The sequence below is a fragment of the Carya illinoinensis genome, chromosome 12 (genome assembly GCF_018687715.1).
Source record: "Carya illinoinensis cultivar Pawnee chromosome 12, C.illinoinensisPawnee_v1, whole genome shotgun sequence".
NCBI lineage: Eukaryota > Viridiplantae > Streptophyta > Magnoliopsida > Fagales > Juglandaceae > Carya > Carya illinoinensis.
In genome coordinates this window covers 29,196,792-29,210,948 of record NC_056763.1, presented here as the reverse complement: position 1 = coordinate 29,210,948, position 14,157 = coordinate 29,196,792, and the positions used below count along the sequence as shown (strand labels likewise).

The window sequence follows — 14,157 nt, the reverse complement described above, 5'->3', positions numbered from 1 at the left end:
GGTGTCAGGGCTTTCATCAGCGTCCCGTCGAGTGGGGCTTCCGTCGAGTGGGGCAAGATTACTGGGTAGCTTGTGAAAAAGGCATAAAAAAGTCAAATTGACTCAACATTGTGTCTCATAACGCAACGGCATTTTTAAAGATCCAATAGCAAACAACTCATATGAATTTAAATATGTATAAATGAAGAAAAAGTAATGGATGCATGTATGGATTAAGCAACGGAGTTGCGGTGATTGAATTCAAGATGGTCATGGATTCCTATACCCATTAACCCCATTTTTCTAACACCTCCCCCCCGTGTATACTAGCTCCCTCCTGAATTCACTTCCACTATCCTTAAATATATATAAATTGAGGATTTGGATCCAATCCCACACTCTCCTTGTACACCGACGTAAACCCAGACGGTAGTGCTCCTCCGAAAGTTTCAGTTTCCTTTCCTATGTGCATGCAACTTGCAAGAACAGAGGCTGTGAAAGTAGTTGCATGCATAGTTAATTGTTGAGATCAATTTTGAAATAGTTGTTGAAGCAACGGTCAAGAAATATTTTGGGAAGATGGAAAAGTACGAGACCGTGAAGGATTTGGGAGAGGAAGGGAGAGGGAGGGAACGGAGACAGGGAGAGGGAGAGAAAGCAGATAGAGAGTTGATTTGGTGTTGCCGGATACACGAGAATTGTGTTAAAAATGCTTACGCGTCGCGATATTAGTGGCCGGTGCAAAAATGGGTTTTCCCTCTATAGAAACTGATACTTTGATGACTTTTCATATTATTTTTATAAATAATATTTGATATTATGAAATTTTAAGATAAAATGAAAATACAATGCTATCTATATTTCGAGTGTCCAGTAATTTTTCGTAATATGACGAGAATGTTGTTTCGTTCATTTTAAAAGTTACACCATTTTTTTAGTAGATAACATCATGATGCCCGCGAATTCGATTCAGTTTTATTAATTACAATTTACTGCTAAAAATAACTCAATCGTCTTTCCAATAAATCACTTAATTAACTAAAATTGTTTTGATATGTATAGATGAATGAGAGGGTCTTAAGCACTTTTTCCCCTTTTCTTGAAGTCGTTCGGTAAAAATTAGTAAAAGGGAATTTCCTTTTGCGGCTGGTTGGGCCTACTATGGGCCCATTCTGAACATCAGACGGGCCTAAATCATTAGAAGAGAACCCTTAAGTTGATCCAACCCAGCGAAAACTTCATCATCTGGCCTCATTGGGCCGTAAAGGTTTTAGGGTTTACGTTTCGGCTCCTCCTTGCAAGTTTGCAACCGAGTTACCGAAGGGTTTATTGTCTCTGTATACGTTATTCACTCTGAATCAAACCCGTCGCTTCTTCCCTTCAATTCTCTCCGGCTACTTCTTAGGTTTCATCTTTCTCCATTTGCTTTTAAAAAAGCATTCTTTTTGCTCACGCTAATAGAAGTTTCTTTAATTCTTTACTTTTCTATTAGCTCTGATTCACAAAGAAGGGCTTGCATTTGTTGTTTAGCTTTGTTTTTTATAATTTTTTTTCCTGGGTGTTGTTATTCTTGTTGTAATATGCTCCAAGCTTACTTCTTTTGGGGAGAATTTTGACAGATATGCTTGTGGTGAATGCTTAGTTGTCTTAAGGGAATAACAATAACAAGAAAAAACAATGGGGAAGAAGAGAAAACACAGTGAGACGGAGGTGGTGGCACCGCCTAAGAAGGATATGAGTGCTGAGGAGAGACCTAAAAGGACCCTATTGGGTTGGAAAGACAAGAGTGAAGAAGTGAAGAAAGAAAGTGATTCCGCAGGTTTCAGGAACAGAGAGAAGGTCCTGGTGACTTGCTCTCGTCGCATTAATTTTAGGTCGGAAATCTAGTTTCCTTGCATTCCCTGGTGGTGATTTGTTTTCGTTATCTGTTTTTTATATTAGTAACATTGTCTGTGTATTCTATGTAGGTACCGGCATTTGATGTTGAATATGGTGTCGCTCTTGCCCCACTGTAAGAAGGATAACAAGGTCGAGTCGAAGGCTAGTAAGGGCTCCACTTTGAACGAGCTGGTCGAGCTGAAAGGTTGCTCTTCCTGCCTTTTTTTCGAGGTGATTTATTTTTATTTGATTTAGGAATTACATCCATATATGCTGTGAATAATTGCTAGTAGACATGGTATATAACTGGTACTCAAAAGGGATTTAAGTTAACGTATTGCAAGCTGATTATTATGGATTTGTTTTAATTCAAGAAGATTAGTTGATTCATTTTTGCTTTACTTCAGCTGTCATCTACGAATGAAACGTTTTGTTTTTATTCTATTTCAGTGCAGGAAGCATCAAGATCTTTATCTATGGATGGCGAAATGCCCCAACGGGCCATCTGTCAAATTTTTAGTTAATGCTGGTAAGCTTCTCTTTTGATTTTTAACTATATGGGAGTTTGGTATTCCTCCGCCGAAAAGGAGGACTATAAAAAAATGGGGGTACGGTTCCTCTTCTTGAAAAAAAAAAAAAAAAAACTACATGGGAGTTTCATATGGGATGAATGATGTAAATAAACCATTTTGTGCAATGAGATTATTCAATTACTTCCATAAATAGACATGGTTAATACGTATCTGTAGAAATTTGAGAAAAGATGGGTGAGAAACAATGTGATTTTTTTTTTTTTCCTTTCATTTCCAGTGCACACAATGGAGGAACTGAAGCTTACTGGGAATCATCTAAAAGGGGCTCGTCCTATTTTGACATTCTCGGACAATTTTGACAAAGATGCTCATTGGAAAATTTTGAAAGAGATGATAATTCAGGTACTTTGGTTTTTCTCCCTTTCCGCTGAAGCAACAATTCTTCAAACAATTGTAAATCACATTTATATTCTATCTACACAGATTAATTTTATATTATAGTTCCTTGTGTAATGTGAAGTATCATTCTTTCAATCCTCAAATGTACCATCTTTGATATTTTTTTATTGGCATTGGGCGTTCGAGAACAAAGTCCCTACTAATCTGAGGGTTGCACAGGCCCTCGGTAAGGAGTTTTCTGCAAGTGCACCTTGGGTAATTCAAGGGGAAGTTCCCCAATCCGATGGTCCCTAAAAATTATTTGCACCCAAGAGAATTTGAACCTTAGACTTGAACAGAGATACCACCAAGACAACGCCCTCTACCACTATAGCCAACCCCTAGAGGTTGATCAACACCATTATATTAGCCCAAATTATTTCATTTAATAATTGCTGTTATCTGATATTTCACTTTCTTCTGTTGAATTGTCCAACACCATTACATGCTTGTGTGCCTAGTAACTTATAGAGACTGTGTTATTTATTTATATAAAATGTGGATCTAGTATGCCATGAATTCGGTATTAAGAATTATCTTAAAATGAATTTTTGTTCAGCTGCTTCTGATCTTAATTAATTTCATAATTCTATGCTACTATTTTATTTTACAGATTGTTATATTGGTGTCAATTGCACATACTGACATTCTTTTGTTTCAACTCCCCAGATATTTGGAATACCAAAGGAACACAGGAAATCTAAGCCTTATCATGATCATGTGTTTGTTTTCTCCATTGTTGATGACCACATATGGTTCCGGAATTATCAGGTTGGTAAAAGGATAAATTCATAATGAAGACTTTACTTATCAAAAGAGAAAAAAAAGTAATGGAGACTTTAGGCTTACTTTAAGGTTCAAAAGTTGGTACTGGTTTTTTTCTTATTTGAGTGAGCGTTTCTATATGTTAAAAGTGTGAAGGGTGTATGTACAAAAAAAAAAAAAAAAGTGTGAAGGGTGTGATATCTGTTTATGTGGTAAGCATTTCCTGATGATGCAAGTATTTTTAGGGCAGAAACTTCTTTTACAGAGAACAAGTGAATTTTTTCCCTCCCCATTGTTAAGACAAGGACTGTTGACTTGTTGTGAGTAGGACTTTGTGAGTAGAGATTCTGTTGTTTGGCCACAGGAAGGAGGGAGGGAGGGAGGGAGGGACATACTAAATCCATGGCATATATCATATAGTTATATGGATCTGGATTCTGTTGCCAATAGCCACCCTCAAATAAGCTAGGCTTTGTACCTTGTGATTTATGGATCTGGTTTCTGTTGTAGTTTTCCAGAAATAACAGTTCCTCTCCTGTAAGGATTTGAAAAGACCTTGAAGCTCTCAATTTACAATATCTAGCAACAGTAATACATAGGAAAGTTTTTAGTCATGATATTGATGCATATATTTCTTGATTTTCTTTGGCAGATATCTGTTCCTCATAATGAAGCAGATAAAGTGCCCCGATGGGGTGTTGAGAATATGACCCTTGTTGAGGTTTGCAGGATTTGGCAATTTGCTTCATAATATATGTACTGTATCAGGTAATTGTCGTAGTAGTTTAATCTGAAGATGCTCTTGTATAGGTTGGTCCACGGTTCTGCTTGAACCCAATCAAGATATTCAGTGGCAGCTTTGGAGGACCTACCCTATACGAGAATCCATTTTACATATCACCAAATCAGGTATTCACTGGTGTCGCGCCCTCCCCCTCTACCCTTTCTTTCCATTTTATTCTTATAATTTCCTATAAATCATGGATTATTCTCATCAATTTTGTGCTTCCAGATTCGAGCGTTGGAAAAAAGGAAAAAGGCTGGGAAGTATGCAAAGAAAGTCAAAGCAAAGACAAGGAGAAAGATGCACGAGCTATCTGACCCATTGGAGCCTGACGAATTTGCGGATATGTGGAAAGAATAATACATTTGAAGACCTCATACTTTCTGGTGACAAGTAGCAGAATTTCCTCTTCACCTTGTATCCTCCTCTAAACGGCAGATTTTACAAAATGATCCTGCCTTTTCTGGTGTTTAATATTGCTCCCCGGTTGATTAGCTTATGTGTTCAAGTTGGGGCTTGTCCAGATTTTCTATATTTTATTTGCTTCTTTGTTATGATTTATCTTTTTCTCCTATTGTGTTGCAAAATAAATATCTAGCTATTATTTCATATCATTCTTTTAAATCCCTTTCGTTCGTGTATTTCCATGACAAATATCTAGCTATTATTGCTGACAGAGACCTCTACAAATGATATTGACATCCAGATCTTACTGTGTACTTGACAAGAACTACCGAGGCTGCAGCTATTTCTTCCTCCCCGAAACAGTAGTGCGAGTGAATCCGATGGGCAAGTATATTTGGTTTGCTAGCCAGACTAAAGGGAGTCAGGAGTAACTGTTTGTGTTAATTTGGTGTCGAACATGAAACATCTCGCCAAAAATTAGTACCACCCATTTCTCTTGAGACAGGATGTAGAATTGGCAGTATCTCCCACAAATTAGGTGAAAACTTATCGATTACTCGCTTTGTTCTGTCGAACACGACACTATTTATCCATTCTAAGTAATGACTAGACCCATTTGTTTGAATTGCTGATGTAGTTTGCTTGCCACCCAAAAGAAGACTATTTTTCATTTGTTCTCACGAGTTCTAGTGCCTCCAATTGAAAAGACGTATATCTATTAGCTATTTGAGCCGTCACTCACACCCATCATAGATGTTCATTCATGTTGATCCAACTTTTTGGCACGTTCTCCTTTTCATCTTTTATTTTCAAAACTTGACCCTGTCGGAGATTGTAACCTAAAGTCCACTGGAAAAGAAAGACGAACGAACTATAAAAAGACTGACAGTTTCAAAAAAAAAAAAAAAGACTATAAAAAGACAACAGAACAGTGAGCACACTAAGCTTGATGTGAATCCCAGTGCGTCCAATTGGTTTCACTTCCGACACGTGGAATGCTGTTGACCCTTGCGTACTTATCAACTTTGAAGTTGGCTCCACACATTGCCCCTTCACTGTCTACCCTTGGCATGGCTTTCATCTTGTTCATCGGATGCTCAAAGTTCATCAAACCTTCCTCGCTGTGGAAAATACACCCTGCACACGCATACAAACCACCACCATGCGGGGCCCACGTTATCTTTTTGTACGCAATATAGAGAGAAGATACGGTTTATTTAAATTGGCTCTGCGCATCATGTTATGCCAGGGTGTTTCCATGAAAAACTGATTTCAGCCGTTTTGAATCACTTTTGATTGAAGATGTAAATGAGAAAACCAGAAAACAGAAAAAGAATTCCTGAAACTCCCTTAAGTTACCTGTTGGGAAGGGGGCAAATGATTTGGCACAGCCAGCTTTGACGACTTCCAAATCATCAGAAATCACCACAGAGCCATCAGCAGCAACACCCCAGTAAAGTTTAACACCACCATCAGAACCCTGCTTCCATAATGGACACTTTTGTGAATATCATCACAAGCTGCTTCTAATCACCATATTGAAAATTATTACTCTTTTCCTAGGGTGGGTGAGATGGGTAAAAGAACAAAGGCTTGCATACCAGTGCAGCAAAGACAGTTCCAGCCTTGCTGTCATAGACAACAAAGGCAAAGCTGCCATCAAGATCCTTGATAACCTGATCAGCTGGGTATGGACCCCTGTCACGAAGTGTGCGGTAGGCTTCGATCACAAACATGGCCTCATTACTGCCCTTTGAAAGACCATACTGCTTATTCAGGGAGAATAGGTTGTTCAAGCTCCCCAGGAAGAGGCAATATATATCTTCAATCCCACAGAACAACCTGCAATCACTCACAAATTCAACAGAAATACAACTGAGTGTATGGAGAAAAGAAACTTACCTTTGATGGAGTGGATAAGGAGGGTCATGCCCCGCATAAGCAAGCACGGCTGCATCTCCAAAGGTCATGAACGAAGTGTTACGAGGATGATGAGAACGGAAATCATTGAGAGTTTCCTCAGGAAGCTTAGGCTGCTTAGAGCCATCGTAAGATGCAGGACTGTTAAGCTCCTCGGGCGGATGAGCAAAAGCCTTGTGAAATATAGCCAACATCTCTCTCTCTCTCTCTCTCTCTGAGTCTCCCTCTCAGATCGATGTGAAGGGAAAGTCAGGAGAGTTCTTGGAGTATTTATGTTGTCATCTTTATGACATTTAGGTGCCATGTTTTATCTTCTAGTGCGATGGATAAGGATTAATTCTCGTACTTGGAAATGCTCTTATATTTTTCCTTCCTTTTTTTTTTTTTTTTTTTTTTTTTTTTTCCAAAGACGACAAATCTGCCTATTTTTCCAAGGGAAATTTTTGGTTTTTGTTGACACAATAAGATGAAAGATATGATTCAAATACTTACTCTTATCATGTTAGCTAGATGGTGTTAATTCTAATATATATAGCTCGTTGTATCCAGAGTATTCTGTGGGCAGAGTATTCCCATTGTTTGGTTGTTTTGAACCTTAATGGATGTTCAATTTTATAATTTTCTTCAGTGGATATCTCGTATTACGTCACATTTTGTAAATATATTTATCCAAATTATAAAAATAATTTGAGGCAGACATTTTGCATCTCATGCTACCAGAAACCATGAAACCTAGAGCTACCTACAAATAAAGTTACTTTGTAAAGCTTCAATGGTATTCCAAAGAGGGTTTGCACATCGAATTCTTCTACGACTGCGGTAAGAGAAGTCTATAACCTAATTTATTTTAAGAACTTTAGTTTATCTATTGTTTAGTTGTAAAAATAATTATATCAATATCATTTATTTTAAATCTTTCGGTTCTAAATCATTTTTGGTGCATTTATTATCTATAAATGATTTAGGTAAATTTGGGATACAAACCTCATGAGGTTCTTTGTAAATGTAAAGGAGTTGCATGAGATACTCATTTTTTTATGGTGTGTTCTACTTTTATTTTAAAGTATTTACGTTTGCACCTCCTAAACTTATATATAACATTACTATTTATTAGGCGATTCCAATCACATTAATGTTCTTAATTATCATTTATTAGGTGATTCCAATCACATTAATGTTCTTAATTATTCAAGAAAATGAATGATTAATGTCTACATAAATTATTGATTATTTATATTATATTCTTCACACTCTCTCTTAATAAGCGGGTCCAACACGCTACTCTGATATCATGTAAAATTATCACTTATTTTAAAATTTTAAATATAAATCTAAATATTTATATTATATTCTTCGACACATTTCAATGTCGTTTAGATTGCTTGGTTCACCCGCAAAAGTTTCAATCAATTAGCCGATCGGAACTAAAATGAGCAAGATATAAGTACGCTTTCTCTCAAATTTCAACCCTGTTGTTGGACAAGAGAATGCCGATACTTTTGAAAATGTTATACAAGATGAGAACTACGCAGAAGTTTTGAAGAAACTTGATATTTAGCAACAAATATCGCTTGAAGAATAGATTACCAAACATTCTCGATTACAATTTTATGCAAATTCTACAGGAATGAGAGGGAAAATAATCTTATGGAGCTCAGTTCTGACTAAAACAAAAAAAATATAACAACCAACATGCAGAAAGCAGATGGTAGCTCCCCACCAGTGTTATGCGCTTTCAGAGACGTCTGTGTTATGATCTGCCGTTTCTTGGATAAAAATTTCAGTAGGTTCAAGGCATCCTCTCAAAGTGTCGTGACCAAGTTGTGCTCTTTCATTATCTCCAAACCCAAATAGTTGTCCGCGGTTAGTGACCACAACAGTGTGGTATAGCCCAGTGCTAATTTGAGAAACTCGGTGAGCTCTTAAGCATTCAAGGATTTGAGGCCTCGTGACTTTATCAGATAGTCCTCGCTCTGGGAACCCAAGGCTACCGAATGCCATCCACCCAAAGCCATAAACAGAACCGTCATCAACCAGAACAAAGGTTTTCCTTTTTCTTGCACAGACCTACAGGATGATAAGCATTGAGCATCATCATGGATAGGAATCAGTAATCCAGTCACAAGAAAGGAGTAAAGATAACTCTAGCTTGATGAAATTAAGAGTTTTGTAACAATAAATGTTCCATTTCCTTGTTAATAAACTACTGCATGTTTTTCTTAACGAGAGAGATGGTGGATGAAAGTAGTTTTCTCCACACGTAATAATGAATTTCAGCATAAATGATGGAAGTAAATGGATGAACAAACCTGCACAGCAAGATTGTCCTTAAGGCCGTTCAAAAGTTCTGGAGTAGTCTTATCAACCTCATCTCCATGGCCTAAAGCACCACAGTAGCCTTTACCCCAAGTATATACCTTGAACCACCATAGCAGAGAGTTAATTCTTGCAACTATTGAAAGTAAACAAAAACCATGTACATTCCATGCAAAGCAACAGGAAAAAGGCATGCTCTTAGCCTATATTACAATAATAATAAACATTTTGAATTTGGAGACTAACAAGTCCATTGGAGTCAAGTGCCACGGCATGCTCATCACCAGCAGAGACACGAAGCACATGAATACTCTTTCTCCAAAATTTCTGAATTGCACGTGGCTGGAACTCATCATGCTGTTCTCCATGGCCAAGACAGAAATTAGAACCCAATCCAAAAGAGTAGACTGCTCCATTGTCAGTAACAGCTAAAACATAACTTGGACCTGCAGCAATCTGAACTATAGAACCAACACCCGTAAGCGCTTCAATCACTTTGGGAGTTGGTCTGTCTAGAGTATCACCATGACCAAGCTGACCATGGGCGTTGGCCCCACACGTATAAACCTGGCCTTGCTTTGTGAGGAAGACTGTGAAATTATGTCCAGCGGCAACCTGAAACAAATTTAACTTCATATTAAATAATTTCTTGCAGGAAGAAAGTAAGAATAATTTGTCAAAATCAAGTCTTCAACTGACAGAGGCCAACCAAAATCAACTCTATAACTGAAGGAAGATGGGGAGGGGCAGGGGAAGAGGGGTAGGAGTATAGGAGAAGAGAAACATAGCACTAAGGTGAAGAGAGCAGAAGAGAAAGCATATTATTGCCTCTTAATGGTGAGAGGAAAGAGTTATTATATTCTCAAACCGGTATATAGAGCACACTATCCACATCATTTAAATGGTAAGATTTGATTTGTAAGATTCAAATTTTAAAATTTATTTTCCAAATCAAATTATGCCATGTAAGCACTTTCCTAGGTGTGCTCTACACAATGGCTTGAGAATAAAAAAAATTTCGAGGAAAAAAAACCTTTCAGTAAATTCATACTGCCCTCGTGTTAAACTCACGGTGCTAAATGTATCATTGGAAGAAAAGGTACGTTTAGAGATGGCTTAGAATGCTAAAACCAGCCAGCACAGAGTCAGCAGTAGTTTCTTCAAATTTATGATGTTTCACTGACTGCTAAGGTTAGGACTTAATGCATATATCTCACCTCACAACCACTATATACTTGTTACATAAAGCAGACAATCATTGAACTTAAGGAGCAAAGACTTCTTGGGAAGGAAAGTCAATCTTTGGATGACAACTAGACAATCATAAACACAGACAACAACCAATAACTCAAACTTCAACAACTTCCTCATTCACATTAAAAACTTAAAATTGAAAACAAAGTACAAAGAAAAAGAAAAACAAAAGCATACCAGGATAATGTGAAAAGAAACACACATGAGCTTGCCTATCTATAGAAACTATCAACTAAAACATATCAAAATCCATTAAATCCAGAAACGAAATAACTAAAGTCTAAAATTATTCTTAAAAAATAAGAATCATAGTATTCAAGTACCTGCTTACAAGAAGCTCCCTTCAATGCTTCAACAAGCCTAGGCCTAAAAATGGGGCGTGTTGTATCTCTGTGCCCACAACAAAATGATGAATTATCTCCACAAGTGAAAATCTGCATCAATAATGGCCAGCACCACATGATTATGGTAGACGTCTCATAATAATGGGCAGCACAACACATGCGCACACACAAAACTTGTCCCACACCAAAATCTATAAGAATGATATGACGCATGCAGCACCTTTCGGGCATCCGGGTGACTCAAAAGACAAATAGCACAGATCTCAGATGTGTTGCCTGGACATTGCCATGTCTAACAGTTCTTCACCCACTTTTATGTTTCATACACCAGAATAATGACCTTGAAGAAAATCTGATATAGTCACCTTAACCTTCGTTTTCCCTTTTTCTTTTCTTTACCGATAAGTCACACACACACACACACACCTATCCATGATATGAGAATTGACAACCTCACCCTCTGTCCTGTTCTTACAAAGGAAAAGGAGGTGTTACTTGAACTAGAGCTTTTTGGCAGATATGGTGCTGGACACTAAACTACCTTGAACATGCTAATACCTATTAATTCGCTCAAAATAATTAGACTGTTCAAGTATGAGCAGTTACCAACCTCTCCAGACTGCATGACAAAAGCAGCATGATTTTGGGAGGCCGAAACTTGCACAACCTGAGCTAAAGATGGGAAATCAATTCGGGTAAATGCTACACATTGTGTTGTTTCAGGACCATGACCAAGAACACCAGACAAGCTGGAACCACAAGAGTACACTGATGAATTGTTGATCAGCAATGTGTGATACCTTCCGGTGGTAATCTGCATCTGCTTACAAAAAATTGACAATAAATTACTGCTATGCAACAACTTTTCACCAAATAGAAAAAGAAAAAGAAAAAGGAAAAAGAGGAGCTTAGTAAAAAAAATAAAAAATCAACCATCTTGCAGATTAATATTATCAACATCATTTTCTAAGGAGATTCTTGAATAATAATATTCTCGTGATTCTAAAATGGTCAATGTAATGGCGTTTGATATTCCTAAACAACTAAATTTGCAGTACCAAAGAATTTGTGACAATAGATTAACATTATTCAACATGCTAAAAGGAGAGAGAGAGAGAGAGAGAGAGAGAGAGAGAGAGAGAGAGAGAGAGAGAGAGAGAGAGAGAGAGAGATTATAAACTTAAGACTTATTTTCTATGTAAACTCATTCAAAAAAATCCTGAGATGTACAAAAGAGCACCCCCAAATATGAGACAAGAGAAACTAAAACTCAATATTATCCTCTTTCCACATATTTGAGGTTCCATACCAAGTAAAATTCAGGGCTAAGCCTACGTAACCTCTACCTGAATTCCAGTATACTCAATTATTTTTACTTTCAACATGATAGTTAAAGAAGTACCCAATATTAGTCTATACAATTATATAAGCAAGCACACTGCTTCGATCATCCCTAAACCCCACCTCCAAAACGTGCACATAGTTTAACCATGTAAAAGCAACAGCATGTGTAAAAGAAATAGTACATTGCCTGCTGAGGTCTCCACCATCTCAGACGATTGCTCCACCAATTGCAAAAACCTCAACAGCCGCTTCCAGTTCCCACCACAGCGATCAGTCAACATCATCTGAGCCACCTCAGTCATCCGAACGTACACATTGCTGGACACACATAGCTGAAATGCCGCAAAGTCCACCAATGACCGGAATTTTTTAGGGTATAACCCCTGATTCCCACCAAAGGTTCTAGAAGTCAACTCCAAACAAACAAGATCAGTTGCACTGAGTCGGCCCGAGGTCAAAATCTCCAAAATCAAATGTGATGGCAATTCCTCGATCAAAACCGACCTAAACCGATCCGCCATTTTGCTAAATTTGAGCTCACTCAACCCCACAAGTACAAACTCAAATTAGATTTTACCTATTGAACACTGATGTAATATCAAATTTTTAGGCGAAATCTAAGGCAATTGAAGCAGCATATAAAGAACACATCGGAAGGAAGAAAAACATAGGAAATTGAGTAGGATAAGGGGGGTCTAGATGAGAAATTCACGGGTGGTTGAAACAGTGATTGGAAATAAATCATCAGAAGAGTCAAGTCCACACCCCGGAGGATCGTGAATTCGAAGCAATGCGAGCGTTTGCCTGCAAATCAGGGGAAAGAATCGAAACAACAGAGAATTATAACAACGACATCAACAGAAAGCAAAATGATTAATAACTAATGATACAAAAATTGGCTGAGTCCCGCGGGCGGGGGGTGGGGGTGGGGAAGCTTAGTTCGCTGTAGCTGATCGAGAATGTAGGTTTTGGAGAACGAATTTAAATCAAAGAGCTGAATAGAAGCACATAATTGGCGAAATCTTACCGAGGAAAGTGGAAGTAGTGACGCTTTACGGTGCCGATCACTGGTCTTTTGGCCGACAAATTGCTAAATTAAGCTCCAAAATAATGAATTCGGGGAGTGAACTGACAAAAGTGTTCCACTAGACAGAAGAGAAAGTTCTAGGGTTTCGAGCGCTCTTTTATAGCGGCATTTCCTAGCTGTCATGCTTCTCTCTCTAGTCTAAGCCCGCTGTATCCGTGACTCTCTCTCCTCCCTCAAACACAAACAATCTTCGTGCGTGGAATTTCGTGGGATTTTGGAGGGAGGCTTCTCCAACAACTTCGCTTCCACTTCCCTTGTCTTTTCGTGTGTCTGATGACACGTGTGGCTTTTGGGTGGCGACACATAGCCAGAATGACGGGCCTTTTGCGTCACCGGGTACTATTCTCCATTCCAAGCATTGTGCGATAAGTGGTCGCGCGGGTACTCTAAAATGAAATGTCGCGCTATTTGGGGAACACGTGTCCCGGCCACCCAGAAAATAGAAATGTCGCGCGGGTACTCTCAAAAGTAATATCTTTCTAAACCGTAAAAAAATTATGACTAATATATTTAAAATCTTTTATATCATATATTATTTATATAATTTTTTAATTCATAAGGTTTAAATTTTAAAATATATTTTTTAAATCAAAATTATTAAGTTTGGGTAAAAATTTTTAAATAAAATAATTCGAAAAGGGCTTTGCTAAATACAGTCGGGAAATGCAGTCGGCGTGCAGTCGGCTGTACGGAATGAATAAAAAAAAATTATAAAAAAATTATTTTATATTCAGGGGGACCTACATGAATTATAAAAAGTTATAAAAATAATTTTTTTTTTCATATAGGTCCCGTATTAATTTTTTTTTTACAGCCGACTGCATTTCCCGACTGTACAAATCATTTCTGATTCGAAAATAATATATTTAACATGAAAAAATATAATTACAAATACAATTATATATTAACATGATGTGATTGGTTAAAAAATAAATTTTATTAAAAATAATATTAATTTAAATTTTAAATATAAATAAATTAATATTAATACATACATTAATATATGATGATATTTATGTATAGCAAAACTCATTTAACATATTTATATCTTCTCACCAAATTGACAGTTTTGGCTAGCTTTCCCTGACAAGTTTGGCGCGTGTTTCTAAC

At 37.4% G+C, this 14,157-nt stretch overlaps 3 protein-coding genes across 7 annotated transcripts; 1 reads left to right on the top strand and 2 right to left on the bottom strand.

Moving 5' to 3' along the window:
* Window positions 1–1,224: 1,224 nt before the first annotated feature.
* LOC122289839 (ribosome biogenesis protein BRX1 homolog 2-like) lies at window positions 1,225–5,407 on the top strand. Of its 5 annotated transcripts, none has more exons than XR_006236233.1 (10): window positions 1,225–1,384; window positions 1,622–1,853; window positions 1,947–2,088; window positions 2,308–2,386; window positions 2,668–2,792; window positions 3,498–3,599; window positions 4,246–4,314; window positions 4,404–4,502; window positions 4,606–4,794; window positions 5,039–5,407. XR_006236233.1 is itself a non-coding variant. In XM_043097178.1 (8 exons), exons 1-8 carry the CDS (start codon window positions 1,657–1,659, stop codon window positions 4,735–4,737), a joined length of 945 nt encoding a protein of 314 aa, XP_042953112.1. In that variant the 5' UTR covers window positions 1,268–1,656; the 3' UTR covers window positions 4,738–5,005. The 5 variants fall into 5 exon arrangements, 1 of the variants encoding a protein (XP_042953112.1); XR_006236232.1 differs by having other exon boundaries at window positions 1,599–1,853; XR_006236235.1 differs by having other exon boundaries at window positions 1,267–1,853; window positions 5,055–5,407.
* A 141-nt stretch (window positions 5,408–5,548) lies between these two features.
* LOC122289840 (stem-specific protein TSJT1-like) lies at window positions 5,549–6,958 on the bottom strand. Its single transcript, XM_043097179.1, has 5 exons — window positions 6,685–6,958; window positions 6,384–6,624; window positions 6,142–6,262; window positions 5,724–5,919; window positions 5,549–5,631 (listed from the first exon to the last, which is right to left on the bottom strand). Exons 1-5 carry the CDS (start codon window positions 6,894–6,896, stop codon window positions 5,622–5,624), a joined length of 780 nt encoding a protein of 259 aa, XP_042953113.1. The 5' UTR covers window positions 6,897–6,958; the 3' UTR covers window positions 5,549–5,621.
* Window positions 6,959–8,255: 1,297 nt separating this feature from the next.
* LOC122290109 (ultraviolet-B receptor UVR8-like) lies at window positions 8,256–13,247 on the bottom strand. Its single transcript, XM_043097651.1, has 7 exons — window positions 12,988–13,247; window positions 12,143–12,764; window positions 11,227–11,436; window positions 10,596–10,706; window positions 9,265–9,633; window positions 9,012–9,119; window positions 8,256–8,769 (listed from the first exon to the last, which is right to left on the bottom strand). The coding sequence occupies exons 2-7, from the start codon at window positions 12,479–12,481 to the stop codon at window positions 8,428–8,430; spliced, it is 1,479 nt and encodes a 492-aa protein (XP_042953585.1). The 5' UTR covers window positions 12,482–12,764; window positions 12,988–13,247; the 3' UTR covers window positions 8,256–8,427.
* Between the last annotated feature and the right edge of the window lie 910 nt (window positions 13,248–14,157).

What these genes read in the sequence shown, in the direction of transcription:
- LOC122289839 (XM_043097178.1), top strand. Translation starts at nt 1,657, where the DNA reads ATGGGGAAGAAGAGAAAACACAGTGAGACGGAGGTGGTGGCACCGCCT. An exon ending in CTTCCTGCCTTTTTTTCGAG is followed by an intron (nt 2,089 to 2,307) that starts GTGATTTATTTT and finishes ATTCTATTTCAG; the next exon opens with TGCAGGAAGCATCAAGATCT. An exon ending in CAAATTTTTAGTTAATGCTG is followed by an intron (nt 2,387 to 2,667) that starts GTAAGCTTCTCT and finishes TTTCATTTCCAG; the next exon opens with TGCACACAATGGAGGAACTG.
- LOC122289840 (XM_043097179.1), bottom strand. Translation starts at nt 6,896, where the DNA reads ATGTTGGCTATATTTCACAAGGCTTTTGCTCATCCGCCCGAGGAGCTT. An exon ending in GAACTGTCTTTGCTGCACTG is followed by an intron (nt 6,263 to 6,383) that starts GTATGCAAGCCT and finishes TTATGGAAGCAG; the next exon opens with GGTTCTGATGGTGGTGTTAA. An exon ending in ATTTGCCCCCTTCCCAACAG is followed by an intron (nt 5,920 to 6,141) that starts GTAACTTAAGGG and finishes ATGCGTGTGCAG; the next exon opens with GGTGTATTTTCCACAGCGAG.
- LOC122290109 (XM_043097651.1), bottom strand. Translation starts at nt 12,481, where the DNA reads ATGGCGGATCGGTTTAGGTCGGTTTTGATCGAGGAATTGCCATCACAT. An exon ending in TGGAGACCTCAGCAGGCAAT is followed by an intron (nt 11,437 to 12,142) that starts GTACTATTTCTT and finishes TTTTGTAAGCAG; the next exon opens with ATGCAGATTACCACCGGAAG. An exon ending in TTGTCATGCAGTCTGGAGAG is followed by an intron (nt 10,707 to 11,226) that starts GTTGGTAACTGC and finishes TTATTGATGCAG; the next exon opens with ATTTTCACTTGTGGAGATAA.